This window comes from Bombina bombina, chromosome 12, assembly GCF_027579735.1.
Source record: "Bombina bombina isolate aBomBom1 chromosome 12, aBomBom1.pri, whole genome shotgun sequence".
Lineage (NCBI taxonomy): Eukaryota > Metazoa > Chordata > Amphibia > Anura > Bombinatoridae > Bombina > Bombina bombina.
The window spans coordinates 3,286,037-3,300,226 of record NC_069510.1 but is presented as its reverse complement, the minus strand read 5'-3'; the positions used below and the strand labels follow the sequence as shown (position 1 = coordinate 3,300,226).

Genomic DNA, 14,190 nt, shown 5'->3' with positions numbered 1-14,190 from the left:
CTGCACACTTGTGCTAGCATGTGCTGGAGTAATGTTATGTGCTGGAGAGATGTTACTGCACACTTGTGCTAGCATGTGCTGGAGAGATGTTACTGCACACTTGTGCTAGCATGTGTTGGAGAGATGTTACTGCACACTTGTGCTAGCATGTGCTAGAGTGATGTTATGTGCTGGAGAGATGTTACTGCACACTTGTGCTAGCATGTGCTGGAGTAATGTTATGTGCTGGAGAAATGTTACTGCACACTTGTGCTAGCATGTGCTGGAGTGATGTTATGTGCTGGAGAGATGTTACTGCACACTTGTGCAAGCATGTGCTAGAGTGATGTTATGTGCTGGAGAGATGTTACTGCACACTTGTGCTAGCATGTGCTGGAGTGATGTTATGTGCTGGAGAGATGTTACTGCACACTTGTGCTAGCATGTGCTGGAGTGATGTTATGTGCTGGAGAGATGTTACTGCACACTTGTGCTAGCATGTGCTGGAGTGATGTTATGTGCTGGAGAGATGTTACTGCACACTTGTGCTAGCATGTGCTGGAGTGATGTTATGTGCTGTAGAGATGTTACTGCACACTTGTGCTAGCATGTGCTGGAGTGATGTTATGTGCTGTAGAGATGTTACTGCACACTTGTGCTAGCATGTGCTAGAGTGATGTTATGTGCTGTAGAGATGTTACTGCACACTTGTGCTAGCATGTGCTGGAGTGATGTTATGTGCTGTAGAGATGTTACTGCACACTTGTGCTAGCATGTTTGCACTCAGCTTGTAATCTAGCCCTTTGTGTTTACAGGTAACGTAGGAGACTGGAAGAACCTGCTCACTCCGGACCAGAGTCAGCTGTTTGAAGAGGATTACCAAAGGCAGATGAGCGGATCTACACTCAAGTTCCAGACTCCTGTGTGACAAACACCAAGTGCCTACAGCTGTCACTTATAATATAATATATTCTGTTCAGACATTACACACATGATGGAGCTGAATATAAGTTACATTTCTTTGTAGATTTAATACAGATCCTGTGATTGATTACACATATACAGACGATCATTTTGTATTATCTTTACTGTTTCGGCGTTCAGACAAGTTAAATTGTTTCACTATTAGTGCTACAGTCTGCAGCAAATATATCAAATATATATTATTAAACTCCTTTTAGTAAAGAGAAAGACTGGTTTAATGATATCTGTGCACAAGCCTCATGGACACTCATTTACACAACGAGCTTGCGCATAAATCTGATGTGACAAAGTCTCACTGACACCATATACGCTCTGTGAGCAGGTGCTATCTTTATATAAAGGTATACATATAAGGGATTTAAACTTTAACTATCTTCACAGGTACCTGCTACCCAAATGCTCCCACTTTACCTTTAGTTTGGTAACCCCTTTTACCCAATTTTCATATACCAATAATGACAGACACAGATTTGGCGTTAGAAAAGGTCACATTTATTAAATTCAAATCTAAATTATGAAAAATGAGCGATCCTCAACTACTAGGATAATAACATATCCTTAATCCAATTTGGATTTGAATTGATAACACAATTCATGCAACAGCATGACGAGAGAACTGGGCGTCCCCACGTAACCAAGGAGCGTGACTGCGCGCAACTCAGGGGCGTCAATTTGCTAGTAACGGGCCGAAAGGTCTGCAGACTAGGAGGGCTTGTGGGTTTGACCGACAGACCAATACCCCGCCCCCGTACCCTACACACCTCCCCCCATTACTGCATTACCCACGTGCCAGGACGCCCACTTCCCGCCGCGTCATGAAATATACCACTAAAAATGCCATGATTTCTCTATGCCATCCACCAGCTCTGACCGACAGACCAGTAGCTGATTTCCTGCTTCGTGGCAAAAAAACCCTTAAGGGGCGCTACACGGGCGGTCTTAATCTGAGTGGCGGAAACACCACAGCATCTGCCCTTAGCCGTGTCGCTTGTGATCGCTCTTGTGCGTGACCTCTTCCTTGGGCTAGGCTTCGTCATTTCTAGGGAGGGAGGGAGGGAAAAAGAAAATAATTATTGTGAGCTCCAAGCATTGTGCAATCATCTTTATAGGCAGTTAATTTCCTCAACTCCTGTTCATACCCCCTCTCCCCCTCCTGGCCAATCCCTGTACTAGCCTATTTAGGATCAGCTAGTTGCAGCTTATCTACACTGCCCATCCCTTCTTCTATTGTCCTGCTATAGCTGTGCTATCCAAAGGAAGGGGCTACGCCTAGCCCCCAACCCCCTATAACCTTCCCAGTCAGTAAAGTCAATTTCCCTTAAGCTGTTCCTCTCCTATTTTAGTCGATACACTTTGCAAAGGTATACATATCTCATGCACACTCATTTACACACTGCGCCTGCGCATAAAGCTAATAGTGACATATTAATTAGTGACATAAAGTCTCACTGACACCATATACGCTCTGTGAGCAGGCGCTATGTTTATATAAGGGTATACATACCTCATGCACACTCATTTACACACTGCGCCTGCGCATAAAGCTAATAGTGACATATTAATTAGTGACATAAAGTCTCACTGACACCATATACGCTCTGTGAGCAGGCGCTATGTTTATATAAGGGTATACATACCTCATGCACACTCATTTACACACTGCGCCTGCGCATAAAGCTAATAGTGACATATTTATTAGTGACATAAAGTCTCACTGACACCATATACGCTCTGTGAGCAGGCGCTATGTTTATATAAGGGTATACATACCTCATGCACACTCATTTACACACTGCGCCTGCACATAAAGCTAATAGTGACATATTTATTAGTGACATAAAGTCTCACTGACACCATATACGCTCTGTGAGCAGGCGCTATGTTTATATAAGGGTATACATATCTCATGCACACTCATTTACACACTGCGCCTGCGCATAAAGCTAATAGTGACATATTAATTAGTGACATAAAGTCTCACTGACACCATATACGCTCTGTGAGCAGGCGCTATGTTTATATAAGGGTATACATACCTCATGCACACTCATTTACACACTGCGCCTGCGCATAAAGCTAATAGTGACATATTTATTAGTGACATAAAGTCTCACTGACACCATATACGCTCTGTGAGCAGGCGCTATGTTTATATAAGGGTATACATATCTCATGCACACTCATTTACACACTGCGCCTGCGCATAAAGCTAATAGTGACATATTAATTAGTGACATAAAGTCTCACTGACACCATATACGCTCTGTGAGCAGGCGCTATGTTTATATAAGGGTATACATACCTCATGCACACTCATTTACACACTGCGCCTGCGCATAAAGCTAATAGTGACATAAAGTCTCACTGACACCATATACGCTCTGTGAGTAGGTGCTATGTTTATATAAGGGTATACATACCTCATGCACACTCATTTACACACTGCGCCTGCACATAAAGCTAATAGTGACATATTAATTAGTGACATAAAGTCTCACTGACACCATATACGCTCTGTGAGCAGGCGCTATGTTTATATAAGGGTATACATATCTCATGCACACTCATTTACACACTGCGCCTGCGCATAAAGCTAATAGTGACATATTAATTAGTGACATAAAGTCTCACTGACACCATATACGCTCTGTGAGCAGGCGCTATGTTTATATAAGGGTATACATACCTCATGCACACTCATTTACACACTGCGCCTGCGCATAAAGCTAATAGTGACATATTTATTAGTGACATAAAGTCTCACTGACACCATATACGCTCTGTGAGCAGGCGCTATGTTTATATAAGGGTATACATATCTCATGCACACTCATTTACACACTGCGCCTGCGCATAAAGCTAATAGTGACATATTAATTAGTGACATAAAGTCTCACTGACACCATATACGCTCTGTGAGCAGGCGCTATGTTTATATAAGGGTATACATACCTCATGCACACTCATTTACACACTGCGCCTGCACATAAAGCTAATAGTGACATATTTATTAGTGACATAAAGTCTCACTGACACCATATACGCTCTGTGAGCAGGCGCTATGTTTATATAAGGGTATACATATCTCATGCACACTCATTTACACACTGCGCCTGCGCATAAAGCTAATAGTGACATATTAATTAGTGACATAAAGTCTCACTGACACCATATACGCTCTGTGAGCAGGCGCTATGTTTATATAAGGGTATACATACCTCATGCACACTCATTTACACACTGCGCCTGCGCATAAAGCTAATAGTGACATAAAGTCTCACTGACACCATATACGCTCTGTGAGCAGGTGCTATGTTTATATAAGGGTATACATACCTCATGCACACTCATTTACACACTGCGCCTGCGCATAAAGCTAATAGTGACATAAAGTCTCACTGACACCATATACGCTCTGTGAGCAGGCGCTATGTTTATATAAGGGTATACATACCTCATGCACACTCATTTACACACTGCGCCTGCACATAAATCTGATGTGACATAAAGTCTCACTGACACCATATACGCTCTGTGAGCAGGCGCTATGTTTATATAAGGGTATACATACCTCATGCACACTCATTTACACACTGCGCCTGCACATAAAGCTAATAGTGACATATTTATTAGTGACATAAAGTCTCACTGACACCATATACGCTCTGTGAGCAGGCGCTATGTTTATATAAGGGTAAACATATCTCATGCACACTCATTTACACACTGCGCCTGCGCATAAAGCTAATAGTGACATATTAATTAGTGACATAAAGTCTCACTGACACCATATACGCTCTGTGAGCAGGCGCTATGTTTATATAAGGGTATACATATCTCATGCACACTCATTTACACACTGCGCCTGCGCATAAAGCTAATAGTGACATATTAATTAGTGACATAAAGTCTCACTGACAACATATACGCTCTGTGAGCAGGCGCTATGTTTATATAAGGGTATACATACCTCATGCACACTCATTTACACACTGCGCCTGCGCATAAAGCTAATAGTGACATATTAATTAGTGACATAAAGTCTCACTGACACCATATACGCTCTGTGAGCAGGCGCTATGTTTATATAAGGGTATACATACCTCATGCACACTCATTTACACACTGCGCCTGCACATAAAGCTAATAGTGACATATTTATTAGTGACATAAAGTCTCACTGACACCATATACGCTCTGTGAGCAGGCGCTATGTTTATATAAGGGTATACATATCTCATGCACACTCATTTACACACTGCGCCTGCGCATAAAGCTAATAGTGACATATTAATTAGTGACATAAAGTCTCACTGACACCATATACGCTCTGTGAGCAGGCGCTATGTTTATATAAGGGTATACATACCTCATGCACACTCATTTACACACTGCGCCTGCACATAAAGCTAATAGTGACATATTTATTAGTGACATAAAGTCTCACTGACACCATATACGCTCTGTGAGCAGGCGCTATGTTTATATAAGGGTATACATACCTCATGCACACTCATTTACACACTGCGCCTGCGCATAAAGCTAATAGTGACATAAAGTCTCACTGACACCATATACACTCTGTGAGCAGGCGATATGTTTATATAAGGGTATACATACCTCATGCACACTCATTTACACACTGCGCCTGCGCATAAAGCTAATAGTGACATAAAGTCTCACTGACACCATATACGCTCTGTGAGCAGGCGCTATGTTTATATAAGGGTATACATACCTCATGCACACTCATTTACACACTGCGCCTGCACATAAAGCTAATAGTGACATATTTATTAGTGACATAAAGTCTCACTGACACCATATACGCTCTGTGAGCAGGCGCTATGTTTATATAAGGGTCTACATACCTCATGCACACTCATTTACACACTGCGCCTGCACATAAAGCTAATAGTGACATATTTATTAGTGACATAAAGTCTCACTGACACCATATACGCTCTGTGAGCAGACGCTATATTTATATAAGGGTATACATACCTCATGCACACTCATTTACACACTGCGCCTGCGCATAAATCTGATGTGACAAAGTCTCACTGACACCATATACGCTCTGTGAGCAGGCGCTATGTTTATATAAGGGTATACATATCTCATGCACACTCATTTACACACTGCGCCTGCGCATAAAGCTAATAGTGACATAAAGTCTCACTGACACCATATACGCTCTGTGAGCAGGCGCTATGTTTATATAAGGGTATACATACCTCATGCACACTCATTTACACACCGCGCCTGCGCATAAATCTGATGTGACAAAGTCTCACTGACACCATATACGCTCTGTGAGCAGGCGCTATGTTTATATAAGGGTATACATACCTCATGCACACTCATTTACACACTGCGCCTCCGCATAAAGCTAATAGTGGCATAAAGTCTCACTGACACCATATACGCTCTGTGAGTAGGCGCTATGTTTATATAAGGGTAAACATACCTCATGCACACTCATTTACACACTGCGCCTGCGCATAAAGCTAATAGTGACATAAAGTCTCACTGACACCATATACGCTCTGTGAGCAGGCGCTATGTTTATATAAGGGTATACATACCTCATGCACACTCATTTACACACTGCGCCTGCGCATAAAGCTGATGTGACAAAGTCTCACTGACACCATATACGCTCTGTGAGCAGGCGCTATGTTTATATAAGGGTATACATATCTCATGCACACTCATTTACACACTGCGCATTAAGCTAATAGTGACATATTTATTAGTGACATAAAGTCTCACTGACACCATATACGCTCTGTGAGCAGGCGCTATGTTTCTATAAAGGTATACATATCTCATGCACACTCATTTACACACTGCGCCTGCGCATAAAGCTAATAGTGACATATTTATTAGTGACATAAAGTCTCACTGACACCATATATGCTCTGTGAGCAGGCGCTATATTTATATAAGGGTATACATACCTCATGCACACTCATTTACACACTGCCCCTGCGCATAAAGCTAATAGTGAAATATTAATTAGTGACATAAAGTCTCACTGACACCATATACGCTCTGTGAGCAGGCGCTATGTTTATATAAGGGTATACATACCTCATGCACACTCATTTACACACTGCGCCTGCGCATAAAGCTAATAGTGACATAAAGTCTCACTGACACCATATACACTCTGTGAGCAGGCGCTATGTTTATATAAGGGTATACATACCTCATGCACACTCATTTACACACTGCGCCTGCGCATAAAGCTAATAGTGACATAAAGTCTCACTGACACCATATACGCTCTGTGAGCAGGCGCTATGTTTATATAAGGGTATACATACCTCATGCACACTCATTTACACACTGCGCCTGTGCATAAAGCTAATAGTGACATATTTATTAGTGACATAAAGTCTCACTGACACCATATACGCTCTGTGAGTAGGCGCTATGTTTATATAAAGGTATACATATCTCATGCACACTCATTTACACACTGCGCATTAAGCTAATAGTGACATATTAATTAGTGACAAAGTCTCACTGACACCATATACGCTCTGTGAGCAGGCGCTATGTTTATATAAGGGTATACATACCTCATGCACACTCATTTACACACTGCGCCTGCGCATAAAGCTAATAGTGACATATTTATTAGTGACATAAAGTCTCACTGACACCATATACGCTCTGTGAGCAGGTGCTATGTTTATATAAGGGTATACATACCTCATGCACACTCATTTACACACTGCGCCTGCGCATAAAGCTAATAGTGACATAAAGTCTCACTGACACCATATACGCTCTATGAGCAGGCGCTATGTTTATATAAGGGTATACATACCTCATGCACACTCATTTACACACCGCGCCTGCGCATAAATCTGATGTGACATAAAGTCTCACTGACACCATATACGCTCTGTGAGCAGGCGCTATGTTTATATAAGGGTATACATACCTCATGCACACTCATTTACACACCGCGCCTGCGCATAAATCTGATGTGACATAAAGTCTCACTGACACCATATACGCTCTGTGAGCAGGCGCTATGTTTATATAAAGGTATAAATACTTCATGCACACTCATTTACACACTGCGCCTGCGCATAAAGCTAATAGTGACATATTTATTAGTGACATAAAGTCTCACTGACACCATATACGCTCTGTGAGCAGGCGCTATGTTTATATAAGGGTCTACATACCTCACGCACACTCATTTACACAATGCGCCTCCGCATAAAGCTAATAGTGACATATTTATTAGTGACATAAAGTCTCACTGACACCATATACGCTCTGTGAGCAGGCGCTATGTTTATATAAGGGTATACATACCTCATGCACACTCATTTACACACTGCGCCTCCGCATAAAGCTAATAGTGACATAATGTCTCACTGACACCATATACGCTCTGTGAGCAGGCGCTATGTTTATATAAGGGTAAACATACCTCATGCACACTCATTTACACACTGCGCCTGCGCATAAAGCTGATGTGACATAAAGTCTCACTGACACCATATACGCTCTGTGAGCAGGCGCTATGTTTATATAAGGGTATACATACCTCATGCACACTCATTTACACACTGCGCCTGCGCATAAAGCTAATAGTGACATAAAGTCTCACTGACACCATATACGCTCTGTGAGCAGGCGCTATGTTTATATAAAGGTATACATACCTCATGCACACTCATTTACACACTGCGTCTGCGCATAAAGCTAATAGTGACATAAAGTCTCACTGACACCATATACGCTCTGTGAGCAGGCGCTATGTTTATATAAGGGTATACATACCTCATGCACACTCATTTACACACTGCGTCTGCGCATAAATCTGATGTGACATAAAGTCTCACTGACACCATATACGCTCTGTGAGCAGGCGCTATGTTTATATAAGGGTATACATACCTCATGCACACTCATTTACACACTGCGCCTGCGCATAAATCTGATGTGACATAAAGTCTCACTGACACCATATACGCTCTGTGAGCAGGCACTATGTTTATATAAGGGTATACATACCTCATGCACACTCATTTACACACTGCGCCTGCGCATAAAGCTAATAGTGACATAAAGTCTCACTGACACCATATACGCTCTGTGAGCAGGCGCTATGTTTATATAAGGGTATACATACCTCATGCACACTCATTTACACACTGCGCCTGGCATAAAAGCTAATAGTGACATATTTATTAGTGACATAAAGTCTCACTGACACCATATACGCTCTGTGAGTAGGCGCTATGTTTATATAAAGGGTATACATATCTCATGCACACTCATTTACACACTGCGCATTAAAGCTAATAGTGACATATTAATTAGTGACAAAGTCCTCACTGACACCATATACGCTCTGTGAGCAGGCGCTATGTTTATATAAGGGTATACATACCTCATGCACACTCCATTTACACACTGCGCCTGCGCATAAAGCTAATAGTGACATATTTATTAGTGACATAAAGTCTCACTGACACCATATTCGCTCTGTGAGCAGGTGCTATGTTTATATATGGGTATACATACCTCATGCACACTCATTTACACACTGCGCTGCGCATAAAGCTAATAGTGACATAAAGTCTCACTGACACCATATACGCTCTGTGAGCAGGCGCTATGTTTATATAAGGGTATACATACCTCATGCACACTCATTTACACACCGCGCCTGCGCATAAATCTGATGTGACATAAAGTCTCACTGACACCATATACGCTCTGTGAGCAGGCGCTATGTTTATATAAGGGTATACATACCTCATGCACACTCATTTACACACCGCGCCTGCGCATAAATCTGATGTGACATAAAGTCTCACTGACACCATATACGCTCTGTGAGCAGGCGCTATGTTTATATAAAGGTATAAATACTTCATGCACACTCATTTACACACTGCGCCTGCGCATAAAGCTAATAGTGACATATTTATTAGTGACATAAAGTCTCACTGACACCATATACGCTCTGTGAGCAGGCGCTATGTTTATATAAGGGTCTACATACCTCACGCACACTCATTTACACAATGCGCCTCCGCATAAAGCTAATAGTGACATATTTATTAGTGACATAAAGTCTCACTGACACCATATACGCTCTGTGAGCAGGCGCTATGTTTATATAAGGGTATACATACCTCATGCACACTCATTTACACACTGCGCCTCCGCATAAAGCTAATAGTGACATAATGTCTCACTGACACCATATACGCTCTGTGAGCAGGCGCTATGTTTATATAAGGGTAAACATACCTCATGCACACTCATTTACACACTGCGCCTGCGCATAAAGCTGATGTGACATAAAGTCCTCACTGACCCATATACGCTCTGTGAGCAGGCGCTATGTTTAATATAAGGGTATACATACCTCATGCACACTCATTTACACACCTGCGCCTGCGCATAAAGCTAATAGTGACATAAAGTCTCACTGACACCATATACGCTCTGTGAGCAGGCGCTATGTTTATATAAAGGTATACATACCTCATGCACACTCATTTAACACTGCGTCTGCGCATAAAGCTAATAGTGACATAAAAGTCTCACTGACACCATATACGCTCTGTGAGCAGGCGCTATGTTTATATAAGGGTATACATACCTCATGCACACTCATTTACACACTGCGTCCTGCGCAATAAATCTGATGTGACATAAAGTCTCCACTGACACCATATACGCTCTGTGAGCAGGCGCTATGTTTATATAAGGGTATACATACCTCATGCACACTCATTTACACACTGCGCCTGCGCATAAATCTGATGTGACATAAAGTCTCACTGACACCATATACGCTCTGTGAGCAGGCACTATGTTTATATAAGGGTATACATATCTCATGCACACTCATTTACACACTGCGCCTGGGCATAAAGCTAATAGTGACATAAAGTCTCACTGACACCATATACGCTCTGTGAGCAGGCACTATGTTTATATAAGGGTATACATACCTCATGCACACTCATTTACACACTGCGCCTGCACATAAAGCTAATAGTGACATATTTATTAGTGACATAAAGTCTCACTGACACCCATATACGCTCTGTGAGCAGGCGCTATGTTTATATAAGGGTATACATACCTCATGCACACTCATTTACACACTGCGCCTGCGCATAAAGCTAATAGTGACATATTTATTAGTGACATAAAGTCTCACTGACACAATATAACGCTCTGTGAGCAGGCGCTATGTTTATATAAGGGTATACATACCTCATGCACACTCATTTACACACTGCGCCTGCACATAAAGCTAATAGTGACATATTTATTAGTGACATAAAGTCTCACTGACTCCATATACGCTCTGTGAGCAGGCGCTATGTTTATATAAGGGTATACATACCTCATGCACACTCATTTACACACCGCGCCTGCGCATAAATCTGGATGTGACAAAGTCTCACTGACACCATATACGCTCTGTGGAGCAGGCGCTATGTTATATAAAGGTATACATACCTCATGCACACTCATTTACAAACTGCGCCTGCGGCATAAAGCTAATAGGACATATTTATTAGTGACATAAAGTCTCACTGACACCATATACGCTCTGTGAGCAGGCGCTATGTTATAAGGGTATACATACCTCATGCACACTCATTTACACACTGCGCCTGCGCATAAAGCTAATAGTGACATAAAGTCTCACTGACACCATATACGCTCTGTGAGCAGGCGCTATGTTTATATAAAGGTATACATACCTCATGCACACTCATTTACACACTGCGTCTGCGCATAAAGCTAATAGTGACATAAAGTCTCACTGACACCATATACGCTCTGTGAGCAGGCACTATGTTTATATAAGGGTTATACATACCTCGATGCACAATCATTTAGCAACACTCGCGCCCTGCGTATAAATCTGAATGTGACATAAAGTCTCACTGACACCATATACGCTCTGTGAGCAGGCGCTATGTTTATATAAGGGTATACATACCTCATGCACACTCATTTACACACTGCGCCTGCGCATAAATCTGATGTGACATAAAGTCTCACTGACACCATATACGCTCTGTGAGCAGGCACTATGTTTATATAAGGGTATACATACCTCATGCACACTCATTTACACACTGCGCCTGCGCATAAAGCTAATAGTGACATAAAGTCTCACTGACACCATATACGCTCTGTGAGCAGGCACTATGTTTATATAAGGGTATACATACCTCATGCACACTCATTTACACACTGCGCCTGCGCATAAAGCTAATAGTGACATATTTATTAGTGACATAAAGTCTCACTGACACCATATACGCTCTGTGAGCAGGCGCTATGTTTATATAAAGGTATACATACCTCATGCACACTCATTTACACACTGCGCATTAAGCTAATAGTGACATATTAATTAGTGACAAAGTCTCACTGACACCATATACGCTCTGTGAGCAGGCGCTATGTTTATATAAGGTATACATACTCATGCACACTCATTTACACACTGCGCGCATAAAGCTAATAGTGACATATTTATTAGTGACATAAAGTCTCACTGACACCATATACGCTCTGTGAGCAGGTGCTATGTTTATATAAGGGTATACATACCTCATGCACACTCATTTACACACTGCGCCTGCGCATAAAGCTAATAGTGACATAAAGTCTCACTGACACCATATACGCTCTGTGAGCAGGCGCTATGTTTATATAAGGGTATACATACCTCATGCACACTCATTTACACACCGCGCCTGCGCATAAAGCTGATGTGACATAAAGTCTCACTGACACCATATACGCTCTGTGAGCAGGCGCTATTTTATATAAGGGTATACATACCTCATGCACACTCATTTACACACCGCGCCTGCGCATAAATCTGATGTGACATAAAGTCTCACTGACACCATATACGCTCTGTGAGCAGGCGCTATGTTTATATAAAGGTATAAATACTTCATGCACACTCATTTACACACTGCGCCTGCGCATAAAGCTAATAGTGACATATTTATTAGTGACATAAAGTCTCACTGACACCATATACGCTCTGTGAGCAGGCGCTATGTTTATATAAAGGGTCTACATACCTCACGCACACTCATTTACCACAATGCGCCTGCGCATAAAGCTAATAGTGACATATTTTAGTGACATAAAGTCTCACTGACACCATATACTCTCTGTGAGCAGGCGCTATGTTTATATAAGGGTATACATACCTCATGCACACTCATTTACACACTGCGCCTCCGCATAAAGCTAATAGTGACATAATGTCTCACTGACACCATATACGCTCTGTGAGCAGGCGCTATTTTATATAAGGGTAAACATACCTCATGCACACTCATTTACACACTGCGCCTGCGCATAAAGCTGATGTGACATAAAGTCTCACTGACCACCATATACGCTCTGTGAGCAGGCGCTATGTTTATATAAGGGTAACATACCTCATGCACACTCATTTACACACTGCGCCTGCGCATAAAGCTAATATGACATAAAGTCTCACTGACACCATATACGCTCTGTGAGCAGGCCTATGTTTATATAAAGGGTATACATACCTCATGCACACTCATTTACACACTGCGTCTGCGCATAAAGCTAATAGTGACATAAAGTCTCACTGACACCATATACGCTCTGTGAGCAGGCGCTATGTTTATATAAGGGTATACATACCTCATGCACACTCATTTACACACTGCGTCTGCGCATAAATCTGATGTGACATAAAGTCTCACTGACACCATATACGCTCTGTGAGCAGGCGCTATGTTTATATAAGGTATACATACCTCATGCACACTCATTTACACACTGCGCTGCGCATAAATCTGATGTGACATAAAGTCTCACTGACACCATATACGCTCTGTGAGCAGCACTATGTTTATATAAGGGTATACATATCTCATGCACACTCATTTACACACTGCGCCTGCGCATAAAGCTAAAGTGACATAAAGTCTCACTGACACCATTATACGCTCTGTGAGCAGGCACTATGTTTATATAAGGGTATACATACTCATGCACACTCATTTACACACACTGCGCCTGCACATAAAGCTAATGTGACATATTATTAGTGACATAAAGTCTCACTGACACCATATACGCTCTGTGAGCAGGCGCTATGTTTATATAAGGGTATACATACCTCATGCACACTCATTTACACACTGCGCC

General features: G+C 41.9%; 1 protein-coding gene across 1 annotated transcript in view; it reads left to right on the top strand.

Moving 5' to 3' along the window:
• Positions 1-1,159, top strand: part of LOC128643156 (sulfotransferase 1 family member D1) — a 153,915-nt gene extending 152,756 nt beyond the window's left edge. Inside the window, exon 7 of the mRNA XM_053696125.1 lies at positions 795-1,159. Within this exon, the coding sequence (XP_053552100.1) occupies positions 795-907 (113 nt within the window). The 3' untranslated portion in view covers positions 908-1,159. The remainder of the gene's footprint in view (positions 1-794) is intronic.
• The last annotated feature ends 13,031 nt before the right edge of the window (positions 1,160-14,190 follow it).